The sequence below is a fragment of the Athene noctua genome, chromosome 21, assembly GCF_965140245.1.
Source record: "Athene noctua chromosome 21, bAthNoc1.hap1.1, whole genome shotgun sequence".
NCBI classification, from domain to species: domain Eukaryota; kingdom Metazoa; phylum Chordata; class Aves; order Strigiformes; family Strigidae; genus Athene; species Athene noctua.
The window spans coordinates 11,308,670-11,334,680 of record NC_134057.1 but is presented as its reverse complement, the minus strand read 5'-3'; the positions used below and the strand labels follow the sequence as shown (position 1 = coordinate 11,334,680).

Genomic DNA, 26,011 nt, shown 5'->3' with positions numbered 1-26,011 from the left:
CCTTCCCAGCCCTGACCTGACCCTTCTCCTCTGAGCTGTTGGGGGCAAACACAATCATGTGAGAAGTGAAAAGGTAAGCGCGTAGCCAAGCACGGAATATACCTCTCCAGACACCCTTAAAACAGGATTCCATTCTTCAGCCTTTGCCAAAACATTTTCTCCTTTTAAAACAGTAAACCAGATCAAATCTACCTTCATATAGTGCAATTTCCCTCTTTGCCTTTAGCACTCTCTAGCTGCTCATTACCGAGCATGTGAATTTATGCTGTTATAAACCAGCCAGAACCCTGGAGCCGGTACGTGTTATTTTAACGTTTTGCATAGACAGCCGATGTATCTTTTTACTTTACTTTAAACATAATTATAAATGCTTCTATTCATTACTGTCTAAGTTTATTGTGCACACACAGCTTTCGAAAAACCTCCACTTTGCCTGTGCTTTAACAAGGAAATATTTTTCTCAGAGCCTCCCATTCACACGGTGCGAATGGGCAGTGTCAGGAAATAATATACCTGTCCACAGCGTGCAGAAAAAATATCTGCTTAGGACAGGAAGTACTCTAATAAATTGGACAGCTTATGAGTATTGATATTGGAACCCTTGTTAAGGATTCTATTAAATATTCAGCCTCTGCTCCCATTCTCTAAATAAATGCTTTCAGGCTTCCTCCCGTGGTAGTCTGTTTAACCATTTGAAGGAACCATCTCTGGGATTTCATATTTCTCGTGACATGAATTAGTTTAGGTGTTGGGATGAATCAGTTTAGGGTTTGGGGGGGGCAGGGGCTCTCCTTGCCAAGCCAGAAGATTCCCTCTCCTCAGGCTGTGCCATCAGTCATTCAGAGTCTCCTCTGCCTCTCAGAAACAACAGCCCAGCGTTGCCAAATGTCAAGAGGCTGATGTCACTTCTGTCTGCTACTTGCAGGTTTGCTGCCAGTCTCATTTCAGGAGTGCAAGACTATAAAGCTTTACTGGACACGTAAGTAGCCTGGCAGGAGAGCCGCTGCCTGAGCATCCGCGGGGCTTCTGATCCACGGGTGCTGTCCTGTGCCCGACGCCAGGCTGCTTGGCACCTCTCCACCGTTCGGACGGGGCTGGGGCTCCAGCATGTTTCGGGGCAAGCGCTTCAGCAATTTTTTAATGCACTTTCTGCTTTGTTACTGCAATCCAGCGGGTTGGAGAAGGATCCTCCTTTGATGCCCAGTAGTCATAAGTGTGCAGGGCAGCCCCAAGGACACAGGCGATGTGTCTGAAGGGGTTTTGGGGACCCCCAGCAGGAGGCCCGTGCTCCCCAGACCCGCAGAGCCGCAGCTGTGGTTGTGCAGCCTCACACCCTCCCTGGCTCCAGCCCCTGCCAGGGTGCTGCACCCCCTCCGTGGGCTGCACCCTCCGTTTGGAGCATCAGCTCCCCTGCCTCCCTCCCCCCAAAACAGAAATAACACACCCCGCCGGGTGAAGGAAGCCTCATCCCCGACAGCCTGGTTCAGTAGCTACTAAAAATAAGAAGTTACGTGGGCCATTGTCACTTTTGGCCTACGAACACAGGGGAAATCCATGCTGCTTCCTACCGGGTAGCTCGTGACAGCGTTCTACACAGCACTTCTTAACCTTTCCCAGTATGTTCCAAGTGCTGAAATCGCTGCTCCCCGAAAGGTAGAAACAGTGGAGAGCCAAGCCCCAGGGACGCACCACCCCATGGCAGGGAAGGGGTCGCTGCCGTATGGAAATCCAGGAGCCCGGTGTGATACGCTTTAACCAAGGCTCGTCTGGATGAGGAAGGCAAAGTCCGTGTTCAGAAAACAAAGTCCCTATCAGCCATGAATTAGATAAAGAGGAAGAGGCTGTTTGATTTTTCATTTCAAAAATGTGACAGCCGCTCAGAAAGTACAGAAGAGGTCCTGATTTAAGGACGAGTGCTGTTGTCCAAGACAGGCCACGCAGCGGCGTACGCGAGCCCCGGCGTGCTGTGGCATCCCCCTGCGTACCAGCGGGGTGGGTTTGGTGCATCTTTGCGGGACAGGACCCGAGAGAAAGAAACCACACTGCTCTAACAAAGGCTGATTTAAATTCTGGTTGTTTCGACCTCGCTAGTCTAGATCCAAAGACTCCTCCGATCAGATTTGCTTGCCTTAAATCAGTAACCATTTAGCTCCTCACTACTGGCCTCATATTGTCATTAATGTTTGCTTGTCACCCCTCCTGTCAATGCTGAGGACACCGTAACTGTAACACGCTCAGCGCCTTGTTGCTCCCAGGGGGTGTAACTGCTCCTCTCGAGTCACCCCAGCGCAGATGCACAACGCTCCAGCCCACACCCAGGCAGTTAGTTTTAACCGTACAGTTTTCCATTCCGCTCCATTTTCATTCCGTGCAGTGCCCAGGACTAAATATTTCAAACCAAGCCTGACTCACTCACATAAAGAGAGTTACAAGATCTTCCACAGACCTAATTCAGTGCAAGATTTTCTGGCGCCGTCAGAGTTAATAACCCCTTTCTTAACTGCTGTAGTTACAGATCGTCTTGTCTAAATCTGTGATGCTGTTCCACTATTTTTGCTCACGGAATTTTTTAATCACCATCATTATAATATTATGCCGCGCTATTTTTGATCTCATCTATCAAAAATCTATCATCATAGATGCTCTTTAAAACTGTTAAATATAAGCAGATTTCTGCATTATGCAAAATGAGGGAGGAGGAGAACCTGTTTTGCTGATGAGGAACAAAAAAATGAAGCACCTGTACAAGGAAATAAGTGATACAGAGAGTTTGAGAGCCAGGAAGTAAAGTGAATATCCCTGGTTTAGAACTGCAGCAGTTCTGAAGAGAAGGTTAAACAAGATAAACTAGTGTAAAACATTTCCCCCCCCCCGTCAGCTGCGTGACCGTAACCCTCCTCTCGTGCTGCTTTGCCCCTGCCCCTCTCTGGCAGCTGGAAGCTTGCTCTTCTCTTGCTGAGGGGAAACCTTTGCACCCCCAGATCTGCTCCCTCCTGTGGCCTCTGAACTTTCAGCCGTGGTGCCAGTGGGATGTTTTACAATCTATAATCATAATTGCGATAATTATTTTTTTTTTTCCCCTGACTGCTGAAGAAGCCTATAGGAGGTGTCGTTTCCACATACCTTCCGATAAAAATAGGTTTTCAGCACGCATTCCCCCGTAGGTCTAAGTGAGGATGAGCACATGGGAGGCTCCGTGGAGAACAGAAGTGCCCCCTGCCTCGCCCGGGCCATTCCTGTTCATCAGGCAAAGCCCCCTCGCACGCTCGCCACTACAGGGCCGCGGGGATTTGCAGCGAGTTTCAGCAATCACTTTTTTCAAGGTTTTTTCCAGCTGGTTGGCTGACTCCTGTCCTGGGAAGGGTCTGGGGTCCCCTCTAGACAGGCTTCCCACTCACGCTGCAGAGACCTGCTATTCTTTCCATTCCCACTGATAATGCAATTGCTTAATGAATATGCATGAAGCTGCCAGGAATGATGTATTTAACTGTAGTATGGGAATTCATTTATTTCCTTTATACTGTAATCTCGTTTTATTATTCAATTTGTGTTATACCTGATCTAATTGTAACAGAACAAAGGACAGATTAGATTTCTTTTCCTTTCTGTCTCTCTCTCTCTCCTCTCTTCCTCTGGCTTTGTTTTTCTCCTCTCTCTCCAGCCATGCTTTACCTGTTGATTTTGCTCATGGACAGCTGTCCGGTCACCCCCTCTGTATGAAGCAGTACTATGGACTCTTTTCTTCCTATCGTCTTCCAGGACACACCAAAGATACCCTCGTGGCCCAGAAAAGCAGCGTAATGCCAGAACCAGAGCACATTATTGTTGCTTGTAACAATCAGGTAAATGAGTGTTCTTCTTTTATACCTTTCTATATTTCTTAGTTTGCTTAAATTCACTCAAGAAAAGCCTAATATAATCACTGTTCAAAAACACAATTAGCGTGCTGGGTATGAGCTCACATCTTACCAGGCTTTCACTGTCAATATTTCCAAAAGATGCTTCTGCAGCGTTTTTGTCCTTAGCCCACATCATGTTCCAAGTGCAGTGATGCAGAAAGGAGGAATGTGGCAGAATTCATTTGCTTCCTCATTCAAACAAAAATGTTTATTAAACAGAGATGAAACCACGGAGAGGAAAAAAAAAAAAAAGTCTGATGAGAGTGCATTTGCTGGAAATGCTCTTCTCTTGACAGTCAGGTGTTGGCACACAACGCGTGGCATGTATGTCACCATCCCATGTCGGGGGCCACACGGTGCCTGAGGAGATCAGCACAGGTGTGGGCTGGGCACAGTAACTTCCAGCCCAGCTCAGGTATTCCTGGCCCTGGAGCTGTGCCCGCAGGCCCCTTGGAATGGAGGGGTCGATCCCAGAGGTCCCTTTTCCAGGAATTCCGTTCTTCACCTCAACGGGAAGTTCTCTGGATTCTCTAGGTTAATATTAAACAAATAAGACCATGGAAATTGCTTACATACTTCCTGATTTTGTCTCTTCAGGGGTTTTTTTATTCTTATTCAAATCGTGTACGTTTTATTTGAGCCCAACACACACTGTAAGTCCCCTGTAGCAGCGGGGGTGAAAGCACGGGAGGGCTGAGCCCCGTGGTTTGTGCCCCGTTGTGTGGGGGCTCCGCAGGCAGGACTCCTGCATCCCAGCACCCGGCCAGGCGAAAGCAAAACCTTGGACCGGTAAGGAGGGTCCAGCCCCGCTGTGACTGTTCGTCTGACTTCTGTCATTTTTTTGCAGTTTTTTGTTTTGGATGTTGTCATTAATTTCCGTCGTCTCAGTGAGGGAGATCTTTTCACTCAGTTACGAAAGATAGCCAAAATGGCAGAGAACGAAGAGGAACTGCTGCCTCCCATTGGCCTGCTGACAACAGACGGAAGGACAGAGTGGGCAGAGGCCAGGACGATCCTTATGAAAGGTTAGCAGCAGCCATCCCAGCTTTCTCCATCATCTTCCTCCTCTTCCTCCTCATCACCATTGCCTTTCTTTGCTGGGAGTGAACGTTACAGCAAATATAGGACCGAATGTGCAACTCCACTGCTGAATTTTTCTAGCAGGAGGAAAGCCAATACCTGTAAGTGTTGAGGTGTGCGTTTCCAGGGAAGCAGCAGATACGGTTTGACCCTTTGGCTTTGTATGTTTAAGTGTTGCGTCATGTAAATAGCTCTCACTCCATTCTCTGTTTTTCATCACATAAATTACATTACGTCAGATTTTGTGATTTGTCTCTTTCTTCGCATCCATTGCGTACCAGTAGGGATGATGTATCCTCTCAGCTTTTGGCAACTGTTCTTCATCTCATCTAATGAAAGCACTGACAAGTTAAACACCTATTGAATCTAGATGTGTGCTCTCTCTGGTCAGTGGAGAAAAAGAGGCTGATTCATCCAACTTTTAAGTAAGTATCTAGGAAAGGTGACACCACGTTGTCTGGGGCTAGTTCTCTCTCTCCTCCCACCACAGGCAGCATTTAGCTCTCTTGGATTCTGAACTCAAATGCCTGACTTTGAAACAGATGAAAATAAAGGGTGGGATTAGTCATTTCTATCACTTACACCTGAGATATTTAGTGATGTAAACACCCTCCTTTTGACATTTTAGATGACTTAGGTACTAATTTTTCCCTCCTGAAAAAAACGTTAATTCATCTCTATCCTCAGTTCAGCCATGCTGCAGAAAATATTTCTGTTCTACCAATGTCCTGGAACGTAGGAGAGTTGCCAATAGTCGCAAAATATGTTTACCATCCCAGGAAAGATCCTCACTTTTGTTATTCAAATTTACCTGTGCTTACAATAACTTTATAAACACACGCACACAGAATCCTGGCCATTATTACAGCGTTATTACATGGCACCAGTCTCACCTTCAGGCTTTCCCCTCCCCTCCCCACCTTTTCTTTTTAAAGCAGGGAAAAAAAAAAAAGAAAAAAAAAAAGAGATTCCTTATTTTAATGAAAACGGAGATAAACACCTAATCATTTATTTTCATGCTACACTTTTAAGTAAAATAGTGAATACCTTGAAACCTGCAGCAAAATAATCTTTGTAAACCTACATCATCCAAAGAACAAAAGATAAATCCACAAAAACTGGCAGAACCATCTCTATAGTGTTTTTTGATTGCCTGGCGTTTGCCAAAATACTGATTTTAATGAGGAGGCGAATCAACTCAGTTATGCAGCTGAAAAAACCAGCTTCTGCATTAGCAAATATCACAGCACTGTGAGGTCAGCCTCCTCTAATCTGGGCAGGATTGTCCTGTACCGTGCGTGTTAGCACAGCTCCTCCCTAAGGTGTAATCCACTGCTGTTACACATACTACAGATCACGAACAGCCCTCCCTTCTCTCTTACCTGTGGTGAAATGTTCATGCAACGATAACTAACAGAGGAAGAGAGAAGCCTCTGTGGAGCAGCGCGAGGTGGAAGGAGCTGCTCCACAGTTGTTCTGTGCTGGGCAGGGAGAGATGCTTGGGGACAGAGGGGACAAAGCTCTGCAGAGGTTATGAAGGAAACACACACATGGGCCTGCATTGACCTGCAAGTAGAGGGTGGGTCTTGTAGGTGAGAAAATTCCATAATTGGAATATAATTACAGCTATGTAATAATATTAATATATATTATTATATAAATATAATAATTGTAATAAATAAATTGTAATAAACCCAGCCATCACTGACTTATAAACTCAGCCGGTATTTTAACAGCATTCAGGCTGCAAAACTCCCTCCCCTAAGTCCAGTGAGTTAATTCCTGCTCCACAGGAGCTGCTGTCCCATGCATCCTGTATCTGAATTTGGTTCAGAACTGTCTTCTAAAACCAAGAAACCCAACTCAACAAAAGCAGACTGGCCGATTCAACACAATTGTGTGCAGTTAGAAAGGAAGAAGGACAAGACATGTCCTGCAGGGCTTTAGGCTTGTCCTCACACTTTTCCCCTCTTTCAGCTCTTTCTGAAATACTTTCCATCCCAAGTCACGGTTCATGAGTTCTTGTGCAGTTCATCACCTGCTTTACATGATAATTTTTTCAGTGTTTGATCAGCTCTCTGGACGTGTCTGTTTCTTTCCGTAAGGGCATCATTCCTCTGCTTTTCTGTCTCTAGCTGAGCTTAATTTTATTCACTCTAATACCTAGACTCCAGCTACCCTGAAGCCATATGTCAGAATAAGGGCTTCATATCTGTCAAAGATGTGTGGGCAGCAGCCACAATGAAATATCTAGAAGCCTATCAGACAACGTAAAGCAGAACGCTGAGCAAGCTGTGAGCAGTTTGTAAATCACTACCCAAGCAGTTTTTCCTTGAAGGTGCCTGTCCACAAATACCAGCAGCTGCTGTATTCGGAGCAACTTCCATTCACGAGGATCTTTTCAACCTTTGCACTGATGCACCCAGACCATCACTGGAATAAACACCCCAATTCCAGCCCTACAAGTGCCAGACACGAGCTCTACAGCCAAGTGGACAGGGATGTGTCTTCTCCCTTATAAAGCTTCTGAGGACGGTTCAGAGGCACGTCGGTGTGCGACGTGTCGCGGGGTGGCACGGATCGCTGGCAGAAAGGTCAACAACCAGTCGCAATCTCCCCTCTCAAGTCCTTGTAGGAGCTGGCAGGTGCCTTCCCTCGGACTCTGCTTCTGTGGGCGAGGGAGGGCAACACGCTGTGCCCTGCCCCGGTCCCACGCGGCCTTACAGGAGCCAGACTGGCCACCCCTGGCCCTCGGGCCACAGCTGCCAACGCTCCCTCGCAGGAGCCAACAGGCAGCAGCAGTCAGTACCCTGCCACAACTTGCACGAGGTCGCAGCTCCCCCTCGTCCTTCCCAGCCATCCCCATCACTTGTCTCTCCTTCTCCCAGCACCTTTTTTGTTTCGTGCGTATTTGCAGTCTTTTCTACTACACAGAATCTGGAGAACAAACCTGGATGATAACAAGCATCTGGGGTTTTTTTTCTATCTCCTCACTACCCTGTTACTCATTTTGAGAAAGTACATTTTTTCTTCTCTTGAGAAATGCCATTCTTTCAGAGGATGGAGCTGCTTTTCACATTTGCAAACATTAAAACCACGCACATTTTGAAACGGGTCTATATTTCAAAAGCAAATCAGAATTGTTTCATTTTAAATATTTTTTCCATTCTTTCAGCTAAAAATCATCTCCCGAATTGAGCACAGAGTTGTTGAATTTAGCACAGACTTGCAAGAAGATTTGATCGATCTGAATTCATATATTTAGTTAAGAACGTTCTGAAAGGAAAAAACATTTCCACCAAAATCTAACAGTACCAGCAGATCTGTTAAGAATGGAAGGAATTTTAAGTTGATTTTTGAAAGCCCTTTTTCCTTTGATCTTGTTAACAATCATTTAACAGCAATTAATGATGTTGTAAGCTTTTGTATGAAACAAGTTCTTGTTATAGCTTCCACACTTATCTTTTCAATTAAGAGCTGCATTAAGTGCTCACTATTAAATATTTCCTATGCCTCAAACTGGGCCCTCAAAAGCAAACAAACCTTTACCTTCATAATATTTCTGAGTTAAAGAAACTGAGACAAAACCCCTCATAAATACACTATAAATGAGGAGGAAAGCACTGAGGACAAGGCAGAAGCAAGAGTGACAGGGTAGGGAAAAGAAACAGAGATAGAAAGCCAGAAAAAGCACATTTTATTCAACAGTACCCTGCTGATAGAAGAGAGTTGGAATGTGACAACCCGTGTTTTTGGCAATATCGTCATCACAACCTCACCCGCCGATGTTCCCTCGCGTGATGCAGGGAACGTGCCCAGCCCAGGGCTTATTTCTGTGCAGTACGAGAAATGTCCAGGGTCAGGAGGGAGGAGAGGATTTTAATAGAACAAACCCAACACGGGCCCTGCTGTTCCTTGTCCAGAAAAGGGTTCGAATGGGAGCAGAGCACAGAAGCAGCACAGGCCCTGCGGTTCCAGAGCAGGACACTGCAGCCGTAGCGTGAGCTCTGAGATTCTCTATTTTTTTCCCTGTTGTCTCTGTAACTGTTATACAGAAAATCAGTAAGCACTGCTGGCTTTAAGAGGAAAATAGATTTATTTTGTAATATAATTACTTCAGGAAATGAAAGGCAGAAAAAGACGGTGATATTATTGAATCCCATGAAAGATAACGCAGAGATATCGCAAAAGTTAACACAGGAATGGACGCCCTGGCGTAACGCTGCCTCGCACCGGGACGTTCTGCTGCCAAGGGCTCTCAGACACCGGCTCACTGTGGAGCCAGGGACAGATTTTCGGTGCTCTCCAGGGCAACAAGGTTCCCCAGCCGGTCCTGCCCCACGGGTACGAGGATGTGAACATCTCACTCTTTCATCCCCAGACTCTACTAACCGCGACTCCCTCGACATGATGGAGCGGAGCGTGTGCCTGGTGTGCCTGGACAGCCCCGGCGGGGCGGAACCCAGCGACACCACCATGGCTTTGCAGCTGCTGCACGGCGGGGGCTGCCGCAGCAACGGGGCCAACCGTTGGTACGACAAACCCATGCAGGTAAAACCTGACGGTGCTCTGATACCACCCGCACGTGGCGAGGGGCTCCAGCCGCCCTCGCGGCGGGGAGCTTCGATCGAATCAAGGGGGAGGAGGAGGGGAAGGTGGTGGTAGGAGCTGCCAAGGCCGGCCGGGGGGAGCAGCCCTGGTCCTCGCAGGGCAGGGGAAGGACATCTACTGCCTTGCTGGTCGGGGGGGGCCTCTCCACCTTCCCTGAAGTTACCCTTTGCGCTTGGGGAGGTGGACAGGCAGACGGACGATAAAAAAGCCAACCCCCCCAGCACGTGTTTAATTCCGCTCTCTCAAATGAAATAAAAACACTGGGCCAGCATCCCAGAACAGAGAGGAAAAGCACAACAGCTTTCTCTTCTCACACATTTTCCTGATGTTCTAGAAATCCTACTGCTTATAATTTAGCGTGTGTTTAAGTTAGTATTAAGTTCTCACTTAACAGACTGTTTACTCATTTAACGGCATCTTTCTGGAGGCATCCCTGGATGTATTGATTTCTCCAGCCCTTTTTCCCCAATCAGATTTTGATTGTCATATTTGTTGCACTGTTATTTTCACATTTTGCAGTAGACCCAGGGTGAAGCAATGTTTTAATCTCCAACTGTCAACAATGTTGACACCTCATGAAAAATTGAAAAAAAAAAAAAAACCAAAACCCAAACCCTGATACATTGCTTGCACAATGCTTGTTGCTCTTGCCTTGTCTAGGGACAGCAAAATGAAAAAAGAAAGCACTAATCTAATCTCACTTGCACTGAGTTGCCCCAGTGCAAATACATTTCAGTCGTCATTCCTGATTTATGCCACTGCAAATGACATTATTAGCAGACTTCAGTGCTGTGTTTTTAAAGAGCAAATCATTTGTCTTTAGTTAGAATCCTCTGTTATTTGCAGGGCCACTAGTTGAGATGTTTCAAGCAGATGAAAATAAACAAGATTTTCTTTTTGTTCACTATCAGAAGGTAGCAGAAAGTGAATAAATTTGCATAGTATATGGGAGAGCTTCATCTCTCCAGATATATTCGGGCCAGAAAGTAGTTCAAAGGCAGAGAGAAATTCTTAGGGGAGGAAAGATCCCATTTTCTTTCATGCAAACACAGGTTGTTTAGTAAGCTGTTCTCACAGCAGGACTTGTTCTTTCTCTCCATATTCCCCTTCAACTTTGCAGGAAGGCATCAGAAAACATCCAGGTAAACTTTTTGTATCATGCTTACTTTGTGAAAACCTCATGGGAACGAGGGAGGCAAGATGGGTATGTGTGATATAAACCCAGAGAGTGAGCTGAGCTAAGGACACTGCAAAAGAGGTGGGGGAAAAAGTCCAGAAAAAAGACAGAAAACATGTGAGACAAGTATCTTGGTCCTGGACATCAGCCTTTTTTTTTTTTTTTTTTTTGAGATGCAGAAGTAACCAATTGCATGGGGGTATCATAGAAGTAGTGTCACAGATTAAGTGTCTCCAGTTACACCATGTATATGCCATGGAATCAGGAGTGAAGACAAGTAAGAGGGAAGTAAAGAAAACACCACAAATAAAAGGTAAAGGGGAAGCAGGACAGTAAACCAAGCTATGAGAAAGCTATCAAATAAGGATGAGCTTGCTCATTTGAGACAGTGTGTAATAAAGCGTGAGCCTAAGAGACTTTCCAGGTAAGAAGTTGCGTTGCCCCCAGATGTGGGAGAACCACCCTGGCCTGTCATCCCAGTGACAGGTTTCCTCTGCCACCAAGCAGATGGTAAATCCAGTTTCTGGACTCCGATGGGAAATGCTAAAATTTACATTCTCACAGGACTCAGTCCAAAATAGATAGCAGCATGAAAGGGATCCAATGCAACACCACGCACAGGACGATAAAGTCTCTGACGATAGATCTGTAAGTCACCCACTGATCCGTAAGCCAAGGACTTTCCTGATGGGAGCAATAAGGAAACTGCAGGAGACAACATCTCCTGTGAGGTCGCCATCGCGGGTAACTTACCCACAACAGGATTTATTCACCATGTGTCTTGTGCTTGTTCCTTTCCTTGCTCAGTTTGTGGTGGGAAGAGATGGAGTCTGCGGAGCGGTGTGTGAACACTCCCCTTTCGACGGCGTCGTGCTGGTGCAGTGCACTGAGCGCCTGCTGGAGCACACGTGAGTGCCCTCGGCCCGGCCGAGGCCCCTACAGCTCCTGGAAACCAGCCGTTTACCTGCTAGAAAAGCAGTGTTTAACAGCTGGATTGTTCCTGTGACCTTAACGGCTTTTATCTCGCGTACTAACAGGAAAGAAAGCTCCAAGAAATTAGTCCGAGCTGATTCCGTGAGCGAGCTTCCTGCTCCCCGCAGACTAAGATGGAAATGTTCCCCTGAAATTCAGGCACACTTGGCATCAGCAGCAGAAAAACTCGAAAGGTAGAACAAATGCCTCTTTTTCCCCGCCCCCCCCCCCCCCGACAACAACCGCGAGCTGGGAACTCCCCGGCACATTGTGTGCAGGGATGGGTTTCCCCCTGGGGTGCTCTCCCTGCCCTCCTGCGCGTCCCCCCAGGCTGGACGTGCCCAGCAGCTCTTTGCATGGTGGCACCCTCGGGCTGGAGCTACTCCGCTGCATCCAGGAATTGCATCACCGTTGTTTTCCTTCCTTGTAAATATTGTGAAAGCCAAAGACCAATGGAAAAACGGTCGAGTCCTATTTGCACGGGATGCAAACAGTGCAGGTCCTCTGTGTTTGTGGATGGACTTTATGGGTTTGACCTGACTGAAGCTGAAGCCAGGGCAATGGGGATACATATAAGGGACAGCAGAATACAACTGGTTTGAATAAACAATTTGAATTCAGGACTGTAATTCGTTTGCATCCCTATTGCTCCTACAAAGGTTAGTTCTTTTGACTGTGTTTCCAGACTGTAAAGGATTTGCATGATCTTTGAGGGTGGGGGTGGCAATAAGAGATCTTCTTTTTCAAATTATTTCATCTCAACATTCAGGGCTGTGATGTCTCTGTAGAGAATTAACACATTGTCTGCACGATCCACCGTAAGTGCGTAAGCAGGAACATAGGACTGCATGAGATGAGACCTCGGAGTGGCTAGAAGCATACATGACAGCAGGGAAACATTCAGGATGCAGAGTAATTCCTTTTTGTTTTTAAATAAAGGTAGTGGTCCTCTAAATTTGAACTTGCAAGGAGCTTACAGCCTTCACCAGGCTTTAAATTCACCCATTCCTCACACTAGTAAATCTCAAAATTTCACGAGAACAAAGGAGGTCCTGGCTTAGGCTTAGGAAATACTAGGTTAAAAAAAAAAAAAAAAGTGCTTTACACAGATGAACAGAATGACCTGAGTGCGCAGCTTATGTTAAGACTGCAAACAACAAGCCCAGTCTGGAACCTATATGAATAGAAGTTGCTGACTAGGAGAAAGTTCCCAAAGGCCAGGACTCTGGGTGGAACAGGAGCCCGCTCGCCTCCGAGGGGGTACAGGCAGAAAGTGATCTCCGGGTTTTATTCGCAAATGAAAATGGAACGTGAGATTCTTGCATCTCCCCCCCACCCAGTAACTGTCTCTGCTTGTTTTCTAGGATAGTGGAAAATCTGGACTTTATCGCCTACAAGTTTGAGAGCTACGGGAAGGAGTTTATTAAGAAACAGAAGTTTAGCCCCGATGCCTACATCCAAGTGGCGCTCCAGCTGGCCTTTTACAGGTAAGGGAATGCAGATCGTAGGAGCCAGGTAGCACAAGAGGAGATTCACTATTTGTCTTTTAGAGAGAGGGTCCATTTTTTCACTCAACATCCAAACAAATGCATGAAAAAGAGTTTTTAGGCAAGATCACGCAAAGTCAGACATGATAGAAATTGCCACCCGGTTCTCAAACACCACACTCCTTCCCTGCACTCCCTTCCCCTCTCCTCGCTCTACCTTCCCATCCCCGACCTCCCCACCACTCCCAGCCAGTTCCCTGCCCTCAGCTGTCCCTGTGCTGGCACCTCCAGACCCCCTGGGCAGCCCCCAGACCCCCCTGGGCAGCCCCAACCCCGTCTGGCTGCTGCGGGGAGCTTGGGAGGAACCGTGGCAGGAGCCCACAGCTCTCCACATCTACAGCCCTTGCACCGCGGGACGGAAAGTGCTCCCAGGGACAAACACTACAGCAGCTCATCAGGCCAGAGTTCCTACACAGCACAGGAACTACTGCTGCTGCCTTCTTCACAGACAGCCCAAGGTTTGATAATATCCTCGAATTTCCATGGCATTATCGAAGTCAGGAGCTCGTTTGTACCTTGCCAGAGCAGCTGATGCTCGGGGCAGAGAGCAGTTGCATGGTTTCCTGCAGAACAGTCTATTACACCCATAATTCTTTATCATGTCAAATTAAATCCCGAAGTGGTCTTCACCTCGACAAAACCAGAGATGCCTAACGCATTTTGTGTACCCTGTTAACATCTGTTAACCGTGCAGTTTGCATATCCCGTTAACCAAACTCCAACAGTGACCTGGTCCAAGATTTTAATCCGGATCCCAGCTGTGAAATAAATCCCACACCTGCAATAATAAACCTTAGGGGACGGTTGTGTTCCGAGAGCCCTGCCTCACCGGGAGGGCACAGTAGGTCTCCTGAAGCAAGGAACGGTAGCTATACGCCTGGACCCAAATTAAACAATAGTCTTCATGGTTCTGTTTGCTACCTGGGTTTTTATTCTGGCTCACAGTCCCAAATAGTAGCCTTTTCCCCTTTTATTTTTCTGTTTTTCATTCAGACACAGAGTGCATTTTTTTTCTTGTTTTAAATAAAACATATTTCAAGCCCGTAAGTAAATGATTAATTACACAATTATTTTATGATGCAGTACAAATAAAACATTCCTTGAGATCTTCCAGTAAATTTTAGTTTTACTAGCCTTGTTTTTATACAGCCAGTCATTTTTTACTGGCAATGCATAACTAAAATGTATACGGCTGTATGCAGCTCCCCATATTACAAAGGAGTGAGCATCCATCTTTTTTAAAGTTTCTTATAGAATTCCATCAACATTAAGATGAATACTATGCAAAAAAATAAAATCACGTCTGTAACAATAAAATGTACCAAGCCTATATTTCTTTTAGTCTTTATGACTCCTTGAAAATAATTATTCCTTGTTTTTCTTCCTTCCTTCTCTCAGACGCCACAGGAGACTTGTCCCTACCTATGAAAGTGCTTCCATACGCCGGTTTGATGAGGGCAGAGTCGACAATATTAGGTCTGCTACCTCGGAAGCATTTGCTTTTGTAAAAGCAATGACTGATGACAAGACAGCTCTGTCGGTATGTTGGCCTGGCTGCCTCTGCCTCCTTTGGCAAAACACTGAGCAAATCACACATTGGTGATCCCCAAACTCTCGGTTTTTACCTGTTAACTAAGAGCGTAAAGGCATAGGGCAGGGTAGCAAGCCTTACAGGATTTTCCTTTTTTTCTTTTGTGCAAACCAACCATTAAGCTAAATATAAATATTTCCTCGTTTTTATTTAAGCATCCGAAAGATTCAGAGGTGCCTAAACATGACATTATAAGAAACAAACCATCTGATTTTAGAGTTTGTACCATCTTCTGAATGATCTGTCATCAGATCCCGATTCAGCTCCCCGAAGAGATCTGGCCTCAACGTGCAAGGTTCAGGATCATTATACTGTTACCCCAGGGAAATCGCCTGGCAGGTCCCCTGCGGTGGGGAGCTGCTGCAGACTGCCATGTGTGAAGTGAGATAATTCACAGGCTTTGATTTCGGGATAAGGTGGGTATGTTCTGGCTGATCTTTTCCATTTTAAAGGTACGTTTCTAGCAAATAGAGTTAGCTTTATAGGATCCTCAAGGGGGCTGAACATTCCATGATGAAAAGTCTTCATCAAGCTAATAACAGAACTCTCCAAACCCTCCTGACATCGTCTTGCAAAAAGGAAAAATTAAATTGCTTTTCCTTGCGACACCGCCGTCTGTTTGCCAGAAGCGCGAGCGCTGTGCAGAGGAGCTGTGGCTGCAGAGAGGGACAGCTGAGGCGATGCTGCACTAACAGCGTTGTGCGCCGTCCCCAGAGAACCTCCCTCGGCCTCTCTCTGTGCTGCTTCCACCCACTGCACTTCGCTGCTGCACAGGGAATTTCCAGGTGGCTCTTTAGATGCAAAACGCTGCCACAACACAGATTATTTTGCACAGTAAACCCACTGCAGTGGCAACAGCCCACGTGGCTGCTCTTTAGACTCTAGTATAGCATTGCTAGAAGTATTGCTGGGCTGTAGGTTGAGTGTAATTTAATGGAATATTGTAAACCAAGCTCTGATGTCCCAGAGGATGAGGAAAATGTGCCCAGAGGAGTGCTCTGCTCCTTCAGTCTCCTGAAGGTTGCCATGTCCAGGACTTAGCTCATGATGAACAAGACTCAACTAAGTTCCACGTTAAAATGGTAACTCAGAGGAAACCTGAAGTAGTTCCCTGTGCTGAAGACAAAGTGGTTCTTAATCGTATTTCATTAGAAGCTGCTGTCATCTGTGCACACCTTCCGCCCTACACCTGGGCACTCGGGGTTCCCCATCGCTGCAGGCTGGCTGTACCCCTGGGAGGAGCCAGCCTGCTCCTCGCCACTGCCTTCTTGTTCCCTCCAGCGATTTCTTCCTTCCTTCCTTATTCCAACACTTACCGACTTCAGCAGCTCTCCCAGAGCTTCAGCACTTCTCCCCACATTTCCACCCAAACCCGACACTGTGCCCACCTCTCACAGCATCCCAGACTGCACCAGCAGGCAGAGCAAGGCCGGGCATGCCTGGGGTGAGCTCAGCCTCAGCCCCCAAGTCTTTGCCTTGGCAGTGCTGAATGGGGACAGTGACGGTTTCATTCCCCTGAAAAACCTGCGAGCATAATGCAAACCAACCCACCAAGAGTTTTCCTGGATTTTTGTCCACTGAGAGACGCAAAGAACGTTTAAACTGATCTGCGATTGTGCTTTCCCACAGAGTTCTAGAAATCTTTGTTTTAATGTGAGCATCTTTATCTTTCAGTTCAGAACTACACACAGTATTACCACAGAATCATTAGAAGCAAAATTCACTTAACACAACCCTAGTTCACGGTGATTTCTTTAGACCCACAGATTGCCTCTGGATGTGAAGGTGTTAATTCTATTTTTTGGACAAATAGATGCATCACTTGAGTTTAAGGAGACTTGAACTCCCCAAAATATTGTTCGTTAATAGCTATTAATCCAAATCAAATTTAAAACCATTTTCTATCTGATGCTAATAAAAATGATCTTCAAAGGATAGCATGAACAGTCACCAAAGATTGATCGGGTCAGATTGATTCTCTAGCAGGAGAAATATCTCATGCGTTTGACAGTTGCTGTAAAAGCAGCAGCAAGTGACACTGCAGAGATTGCTTGAGTAGCTGTAAATTAATCAGACTTAAAGACTGCATTTGGTAATTTAATCTGTATAAGGGAACTAAGGCCTAGCTCTAAGCTCTATGAGAAAAAAAATAAAACAGACTCTACTTTGAAGGTCCCTGATGGTGGCCTTGAATTGCTTCTAAAATGAAATCTTCGTTCAGAAGATCATTCATCGTCCATAGGAGCTGAAGGTTCCCTGTTTGTCTGGAGACCCCGTCCCTCCTGCTGTGTCAGGGTCTCCCGAAGCTGCAGTGTCGGGGTTGATGTACAGCGTGGCAGCACTTCTGAGGACCCTTCCCTGAATATAAAAGGCTGCCATTTGACAGGAGCCAAAATTTACTGGCTTGTTATGTGAAATGCAAGGCATCTGAGGAGGGTAGAGCAGCCTTGGGAAAATTCTAGATGCCCATAGATTTGCGTGGGGGAGTAGTTTTTTGGCTGTCAAGTAAAATATCAGTAATGGCTTTCATTAGCATCACTGTCATTGTCCAGATAAACCATTCTGCAGAAGACGCACTGCCTGGCTGTTCGGAAAACACTGAATTACACTCGGCAATTATTTTCCCTACTTCAAATGGAGGAATTCAGTTAGTAATAATCTACGCCTCCAAAATTCATGGAAGGAATCCACAAAAGGGGCTTCGAGTCCTTCCTGCACGTCAGACCAAGCACCCCACTAAACCTGCTCAGCCCTGGCACAACCAGGCACCAGGTGATCAGGACACTGAATCTCTCTGGCTTTTCATCTGTAAAGAGCCCTTACACCTGAGGCAGAGGCAAAGGGCATTTGAGAGTGCTTGTGGCTTGGCTGCTGGGTAATTGATAGAAGATGCTGTTTCTCTGAGAGTTTATTCAATAACAGATATGTTTTGGTTCCCCCAACAGGATTCTGAGAAGATGCAGAGATTTAAGGATGCAATTGCCGCTCAGACTAATTACACTATTCTGGTAAGTAAAACGCTGCTTTGTCTGAATAAGGACTAGTTAGTTTTTTTCAAGAAAAATACAAAGATACAATCATTAACTATTTGAGCACCAGAAAACACAGGCATCTCTACATAGGAAAGTACCTGCTATGTCACACTTACAAAAATTTCCAATGACCCAAACACCCTCCCAAGAGCCACATTCAGCTAACCTCAACTTAAAAATTAGTTCCTGGAAAGCAAGATAATAAAATTCTGCATTAGATATCAGCGGCAAGACTGTGGTTCTTGGGCATTAGCTCTCTTCTCTAGAACTGTCATGGAACATGACACTCGGTATTCAACATATTCACAGGGAATGTGCATCTGTGAAAACATTATGGTTTATCTCTGTGTCGTTATTAGGAGTCCCAGCCACAAATCAAGATTCCACTAAGCTTGGCGGTATACAAATTAACAATTCAAAAACGGCCTCCGTCTTAAAGAGCTGGCGATCAAAATTTAATAAAGGGATTTTTAAATAAACGTTGGAAGGTTTGCGAGGGAGAACAAGCAGCCAGATGAAATAAGCCTTTACTCTGTCTGCTCAGTGACCAACACGAAGTGTGAGCCATGAAGACAGCCGAGAAAAGTGGCGGTGGGGTATTCCAGTGGGGTATGGCCAGGGGGCAGCTGCTCACCTTACCAGGATGAGACGTAAGGGAAGCTCAAAAGCAGCCAGCTTAGCTGCTGTGTAACCTGCACGAGAAATAGAACCCCAACTGCAAAATTCAGGTCCCCCAAATTTACAGGTATTTAGAGCCATAAGCTATAACGTTACAGATAGGCTCAAGACAGTTGTAACACATCAGGAACACCCCCACCACCCCCCAGAATTAATCATTTATGCTTTTTCTTGTGTTTCCTTTCCCCAGAGGAGAGAGGCCCCTATCTGGGACCTGAGCCTCAGGGGAACTGCTATTCCCGTGCATTCTGGTGTTCCAAAGTGCCATTTCTAATAACGGTCATTAACAATGATAGAATTATTATAGTAAGTTCTCCTTTAGAGACCTGAATGCAGCGTCTAATAAAAGCAAGAGATGCCCTCCAGTGAAGAAATCAGTTTAGTATCAAATACAATTTACTTTCTGTTGACTAAAAATGAGACAATTCAGCCCGGGTAACACTCTACATCCCCTGTGCCAAGACAAAGCACAGACTTGCTCTGGGAACAACCGAAGTCAGACTACTCAGGAAACTGATAAATGTTAACGACCAGCTACATTAAGTGAATTTGCTCCTATGGTTTTGCCTCAGGCCATCGCCTAACAAACCCACATTGCTGATTACTGTTTAAATATTCCTAATATTAAAGAAATCATTCATTTCCAGAGGTGGTTTCAGAGGTATACTCAGAGCACTGGAGAAGTGCTGCTTTCAGGCAGGATTTGTTCCTAAGACTGTGAAAGAAAAGGAGCAGGGAAGAAAAACTGTGTTTCCAGCCTCGTGCTGAGAACCCACCTCTCAGAAGCTGAGACTCCACATGGTCTGTAAAGCAGAGGCAAGTCTTACATCATGGCAACTGTCTCACCTGAGCCATCTCAGGGTTAACTGCACAATGAACACAACATACTGTAGGTCTACTGGGTCACAAGCAATGGCATTGCTGTACCACATCTCTTAAAAAAAAAAAAAAAAAAATTTCCCATAAAATTCCCCCTCCAAGTCATTTCAGTTCCAGAAACTGTCATAAAATTCAGCCTCCGGTGTAGCTCATGGGAAAATATTAAGATCACCATTGAAAAATTAATTTATCTTTGAATTTAAAAAGGTCTCCAGGTATTTCTACTCACTGAGCTCCCCTTGCTTTCTCAGAATTCCAGCATGTAATTGTTGTGCCTTTAAACTATGGGCAAGACTTACACGGTCTGACTAAGCCGTGTGTAGCAGACTGAAATGGAATAGCTCCTAACAAAAACAAAGAAATCTACTTCATAAAACAAAAAGCAATTTAATGATTTTATTTCCCCTTGTTAGGGCTTACTAGTAGCATTTGCTATCTTAAATGTGGAGCTCTAAGATTCGATTTGGCAGAGTTTTTTCCTCCGCGTTGACTCACAGTTTATTTCGTTAGCCCGTCTCGGCCTCTCTTCAGCCCTGACATTGATCTATGTTGCAAAAATGTCATTGCTAACAGCCTTATAAATCTTGTGTGATAGCAAAATATTTCCTTTGATTATCAAGTCGGTTCCCCTCTATGGGAAAAAATAACATAAATACTACCCTGATGTATGCTGCTCCTTTGCAAGCCTCCTCGCTCTGCCGGGGCTGAACAAACAGCCCCTTTACCCGTGGGTGCCTGCTCCTTAATAAGCCAGATTATACACTCCCAGCCCCCCCGCATCAGGCACTTATTAGGGCTTAAAATGATTCTCCTCTAAAAAAAAAAAAAAAAAAAGCACGGTTGCTTTTTCTCTTTTTTTTTTTTTTTTTTCCCATTTCTCCCCTTAAGAAGAAACCCAAGCTTGTGCTCTTTTTAAACCTCTGCCTTCTCTCTCTTGCTGGCTTCCCCGTTACAAGGGCCCTGTGCCCCGGGGATCTCAGCTCTGCTCCCAGTACAGCCCAGTGCCCCTTGTTCCACGCTCCCTGCCTGTGTGACTTCAGCTGGTCACTGGGCTGGACTGCACCCCAGCCCTCCTGACCAGTGCTCCTCACCGGCTAGAATAAACTTACACCGAAGGATTTGAAATGCACTTTTTAATCCGAGGCAATTCCTGCCTGGTTGGAACAAATTCTGATTTGGTTTCCTAAAGAAACAAACTGTAACGACCCTGTGTGCCCATCTCCCACGGCTGACTTGTGAGCCCGTGCTCTGCCTTCAATCCCATTTGCTAGCAGGGCAAAGATCCTAAAGCTAAGAAATTCCTGAAGTCTACAGCATTAGGTAGCCGGACAGAGCACAGACCCAGGCACAGCAGGCTGATGGCAGAAAGCCTTAGTGCAGGCTGGCCACCAGTTCCTGCCAGCTGGCCACCAGCCTGGCCCTGCTGTGCCCTTCAGCCACTGCACGCGCTGCCCATCGCCTCGCCCGTAACCGTGAGGTCTCTCACTTCTCAAGCACGTTATTCTGCTTCGTTAAACCCCGTTTAATTTGATTCTAGACTCAGGGCACCTGGACTGCGGCACAATCCAGCTGTGCTGTCCTACACTTACTGTTTTCGATCCCATCCGCAGGGTGAGGGTTGAAGTCATGACTGTCCCCGAGATAATCCAGCTCTGCAATTAAACCAGCACAGGGAGTGGTGGAGGGAATTGGGGTATTTGGGCAGTGAGTTAAATTGAGAAGGCATCACAATTTAGCATTTAACACACAATGTTAACATTTAACGTCACCCCCTTCTCAAGGGGTGGGTAGGCCGGTAGATCTGTCACAGAGCACTGGCCAATCTCCGTTACTCTGTGATCGCTGTCACATCTGTTGCAGACACCTACCAGATCTCTGGATCGAAATTCTGTGCAGTGACACGTGCTTTACCTGCCAGGGTGTGATGCAGGCAGCAAGGCAATGAAAGATTCATTTGTTCCCATTCGGAGGTGTTTTGGAGCCTCCCATCTTGAAATATAATCCGAGTAATGCACAGGGAATTCCAAAACACACTGAAGAGATTTCTGGTGTCCCACGTGCTGCCCTCAGCAGCTTTGGAAGCCCATGAAATTCAGCTCTGAGAGGTGGTGAATACCCAGAACGCCAGACAACATCAGCACATAATACATCTCAAGACCATCACCTTCCTAATTTTTATATCCTCAGAGCACCACATGGGTGTCTGGTTACTGATCATCAGCAAAGGACACACTCCAGATGCTACAGGCATCACGGCACTCAGGCCAAGTTCATCAATTCTGACCAGAAAACCAGGCAGTGGGAGCCAGGACAGTGTCTCTGTAGTCGGGTAAATGCTGGTGTCTGATGTTGTACGCAGGCTATTACTGGAATGGCGATAGACAACCACCTGCTGGGGCTCAGAGAGGTGGCACGGGAGCACCTGAAGGAACTGCCAGAGATATTCACGGATGAGACGTATCTGACAAGCAATCGATTCATCCTCTCCACCAGCCAGGTGAGTTTCTCCTGTTCACTGGTGTTGCCCAGCAAAAGGCCAATTCATTTGTGCTCTGCCAGACCTTGTAGCTCACAGTGAGAATGATGTTAAAAAAAAAAAAAAAAAAAAAAAAAGCTGGTACCATGAAGAACCATCAAGAAGGCTGCAAAATTCACTAGATTTTTAATCCAGTTTTGGTTCATTCTGCAAAATCAGCACAGTAAATGCTGACTGGAGTTATCACGTCCCTTGCAACATCCCAAAGCCCTCCCTGGCAATGCGTGCAAAAAGCCTCAGTAAAATTCACATGAGGGCTTAGTGTTCCCTCACCTTCCAAACCACCTGTCGTTCCAGTCCCTTTCCTCTCCTCCTCACCCTACGGTGACAGCTCCAGGGGGAACTCTCAGCCACAAGCCAGGCAGGCTGCCACCCTGACAGACAAAGGCCAAAGGCCACCAGGAAATTTTACTCTTGAAAGTATCTGTGTTTGAAATCTTTGAGAGGCTTCAGCTGTTCAGAGTAAGACCGCAACCCGCGCAGGCGTGCATCTTGGATTTATAGACACTTTAGACATTTACAGACATTTATGGATTTACAGTTATTTGCAGCTATACTAAGATACTCTAAAACATCAACACTCCCTACATTTAATGTTCTGAATGAGGAAACATCTTTAGAGCATACAGCCTAAAAATTAAACGTTTCATTGCATGTAGTAGCAGCCCTAATGAAAGGAGATATCTACATAGGAATTCATTTACTGAACCACCGACCCAACTGTACAGATTAGGACCATGCAGCAAAATAATATCATGCTACAGCATCAGACCTGAGTAATTCGATCTTCTCATACCGTCTGTAGGCTTTCAGACACGAGTGAACGCAACCAACATACCACTGCATAAATTCTCCAAGAAACTATCCGCGAGCAGAGAGTGCTCCTGAATAGCTTTATGGCCTTCGGCTGTTGCACAGCAAATTTATCTGACAATTCTATGGCTCTATTAGCAGGACTAATGGCTTGTTCTACACCATTAAAAAGCCAGATGTCATTTGTGGAGGCCCGTGTACACAAAGTCTGAAACATATAGATCCTTACCGCATCTTTTCTTTCCTGCAGGAGAAAGTGTTTCACTCCTGTGTCATGCCATGATTAAACTGAGGTGTAATAGCAAGATTAAGTTTTTATACAGCACCACAATTATAAATGATTATTAGAAATGGCCAATACTGCCTTCTGTAATTGATTTACAATCTTCACATTACAAGTTTAACGTAACCTTAAGAAATTAAAAACCTCAGAGAAATTTTGTGTATCAGAATTAAATTTCCCTACCCATCAGTAACAAAGCTCACAGCTGTTAAAGTTCTATATAAAGTGAGCAAAGGAATGTGTTATATCCACTTCAAATGACACCAGTTTTCAAACGGTGACAAACAGAGCAGCCAAGCTATATACTGAGATCAGTTTTTACTTTCCAAGTGTCAGCTCGAGCTCTGAACTCCTGAAGGAAGTGACAGTCTGCAAGGGGAACCCACCACCTTTCCAACACATGTTTATCTGTTTCCTCATTCCAAAGCAGGTGGTTCCAGGTGCCCTGATTAATCAGAGATCACTCCTTACTTTCTCCCTGCAACCAGGTTCCAACCACTATGGAAATGTTCTGCTGCTATGGGCCTGTGGTGCCTAATGGCTATGGGGCGTGTTATAACCCCCAGCCAGAGCATGTGTTATTCTGCATCTCAAGCTTTAAAGACTGTAAAGAAACCTCCTCGGATGCGTTTGCGAAAGCTGTGGAAGAAAGTCTCCTAGAAATGAGAGATCTGTGCAGCAAACGCAACTCTACTCCGGCCAAGTCGAACCACGGAGCAGCCACAGAGCTGCAGAGCGACTCCAGACGCTGAGAGCCCGTGGGAATTATTCTCCTGAATCCACCTCAAGAAGAAGCAATGACATAGTTGTTCAAAGGCAAAATAGTACTAGTAATATATTCGTGTAGAACAAAAATGCCATTTGTTTTACATTGCTGTCAACATTCAACCCCTGTACGTACTAAATCTCCCATTGCTTGCTTGAGAGTCAGCAAAAAAGGTTTGGTCTCGTGGCTGAAATGGAGTAGGAAGTAATAGGAGCATGTGTCGTACTACCAGTTCTAACCAGAATTACCTTATGCCATTTTATCACCTCAAAAATTGAGTAAGTTCCTATATGCCATGAATTAAATGCTAAAGCACGCCAGTTAATGAATATTCCCTGCAAGTAGTTCTAAAATATTCACATCGATTCCTGCAAGATTTGCATGTAAAGAAAAAAAAAAATTTCCTACATTGGAAAAGTTCAGAATAACATTATAAATAATAGGCCGATGCCATTAAATCTTGAAAATTTGCATGAAGAGTATTTAATACCACCGCGCTGTTTAGGCTACGAGAAGAACAGATCATTTTTAAGAGTAGCTGCTGTGTGTTTTCACAAACGGAGTTTAGGAAGGTTACACTGGTGTTTGCATGTTCCCCAATTCAGAAATGCTGCAGAGCTAATTTCGCCTTTGCTCTGGCTTGCGCTGGCCTCGAGCACAGCCCCGTTTTGAAAGCAGCGTATTGGAGGTGAGATCCATCGCAGAGAACTGGGAGAATTTTGTCTGTAATGAACTGACTTAATTATTTCTATCAGTGAGGAGAATCCAGCCTGACAGAGAGGCAAAGCGTAAGTGCAATTCAATCCTACTTGAGACCTTTTTTGTTTGCACAAGGATGAGTTTAGTCCCCGGGACTAGCAGCAGAGTGTGTGCAACCACACACAGTCAAGGAGCAATAAATAACGAGAATGAAGATGCAAACCTGCAATATAAGGAAGTCTCCACGCTAGAGCTATAAATACCAGTTTAGGAGTACTGGTACTCACATCAGCTTTGCATCATCCCGCCTGGGCGGGATTCATATTTTATATTTTTTAACGGTAGATGGAAGGCGTCATGTTTTGCAATCTACAGGAAATTCGATCAGGAAAATAATGTAGTATCTGCTCATTCCCATATTCTGTGAATGTTATCCCCAGGGGGTTCCAGTATCTCTTCCATTCCCTACAGATCCTTCCAAGGACTAATATTTCCATTACTCTCTCTGGAGCTGAAGTCCGTTGCCTTGCTGCGGGGCGTTGAGCCGTCGCCGTGAGGACACGGCCCGCTCCTGAGCGGGGCAGGCGGCAGCGCCCAGCAGCCTGGCAGGGGACTGCTCCTCGCCCTGCAGAACGCGAGATGTTTCTTCTTCCTCTGTATGCTGAACAATCCCGGACTCACACTCTCAAGCCTAAAAGTCGGAGAATAGATTTATTCCAGCGAACTAGAGTGCAGGTATGTGTCTGCCTAAGAGCTCTCGATAGGATTCTGTAGGTTACGTGGGTCCATTCTCATTTTACTGTCTCCTTGGAGTTGCACAGATGCAATCCAGCTGGGTTGGGGCTGGATCTGCTGGGGGAGGGCTGTCCACATCCCCACGCAGGAAAGCACAGTGGGCCCGATAACCAACGGGAACAAGTCAGCTATGCTGGAGCAAATCGACTATGACGATTTGCAGTGATTGAGAGCTGGGCTCATTTTTTTTTTTTTAAAGTTAATGCATTCATTTAAAAGTATCTATGTTTTGTTACTCCATGAGCTGTGGTTCAAACCAAAGATGAAATCTATTTTTAGATTATATAAATAATGTTGTGGCATAAAAGCTGCCCCAAAGTTTAAATGTAAAAAAAAAAAAAAAAATTAAAAAAAAAAAATCAAGAAACCTGTTAGTCAAACCAAATATTCACTTAATGAATATACTGTTCAAAATATGACTTAAAATTGTTCCTCTACTATAACTACAAAAATTACTTTGAAACATTCCAGGTAATTTTGCTTTGTTCTGTCTCCTGTCACCACAAAGGCATTCTGCATTTTTAGCATAAATGTAGCACTACAACCTCAAGATTTTTTCATAGAATTGTATGTTTAAAATTATAGCCATATTTTAAGGGTATGAAAGTGCTGTGAATAGTTATCTATTTATTAATGTGCTTCTAATGAAATGT

The 26,011-nt window shown here is 45.4% G+C and overlaps 1 protein-coding gene across 1 annotated transcript in view; it reads left to right on the top strand.

The window, feature by feature from the left end:
• The window catches only part of CHAT (choline O-acetyltransferase), a 30,825-nt gene extending 5,137 nt beyond the window's left edge, over positions 1-25,688 (top strand). The window contains exons 4-14 of the mRNA XM_074924322.1: positions 926-979; positions 3,662-3,842; positions 4,747-4,924; positions 9,361-9,530; positions 11,575-11,675; positions 11,805-11,933; positions 13,104-13,226; positions 14,685-14,826; positions 17,823-17,885; positions 21,826-21,963; positions 23,587-25,688. Of these exons, the coding sequence (XP_074780423.1) occupies positions 926-979; positions 3,662-3,842; positions 4,747-4,924; positions 9,361-9,530; positions 11,575-11,675; positions 11,805-11,933; positions 13,104-13,226; positions 14,685-14,826; positions 17,823-17,885; positions 21,826-21,963; positions 23,587-23,850 (1,543 nt within the window). The 3' untranslated portion in view covers positions 23,851-25,688. The remainder of the gene's footprint in view (positions 1-925; positions 980-3,661; positions 3,843-4,746; positions 4,925-9,360; positions 9,531-11,574; positions 11,676-11,804; positions 11,934-13,103; positions 13,227-14,684; positions 14,827-17,822; positions 17,886-21,825; positions 21,964-23,586) is intronic.
• Positions 25,689-26,011: the final 323 nt, after the last annotated feature.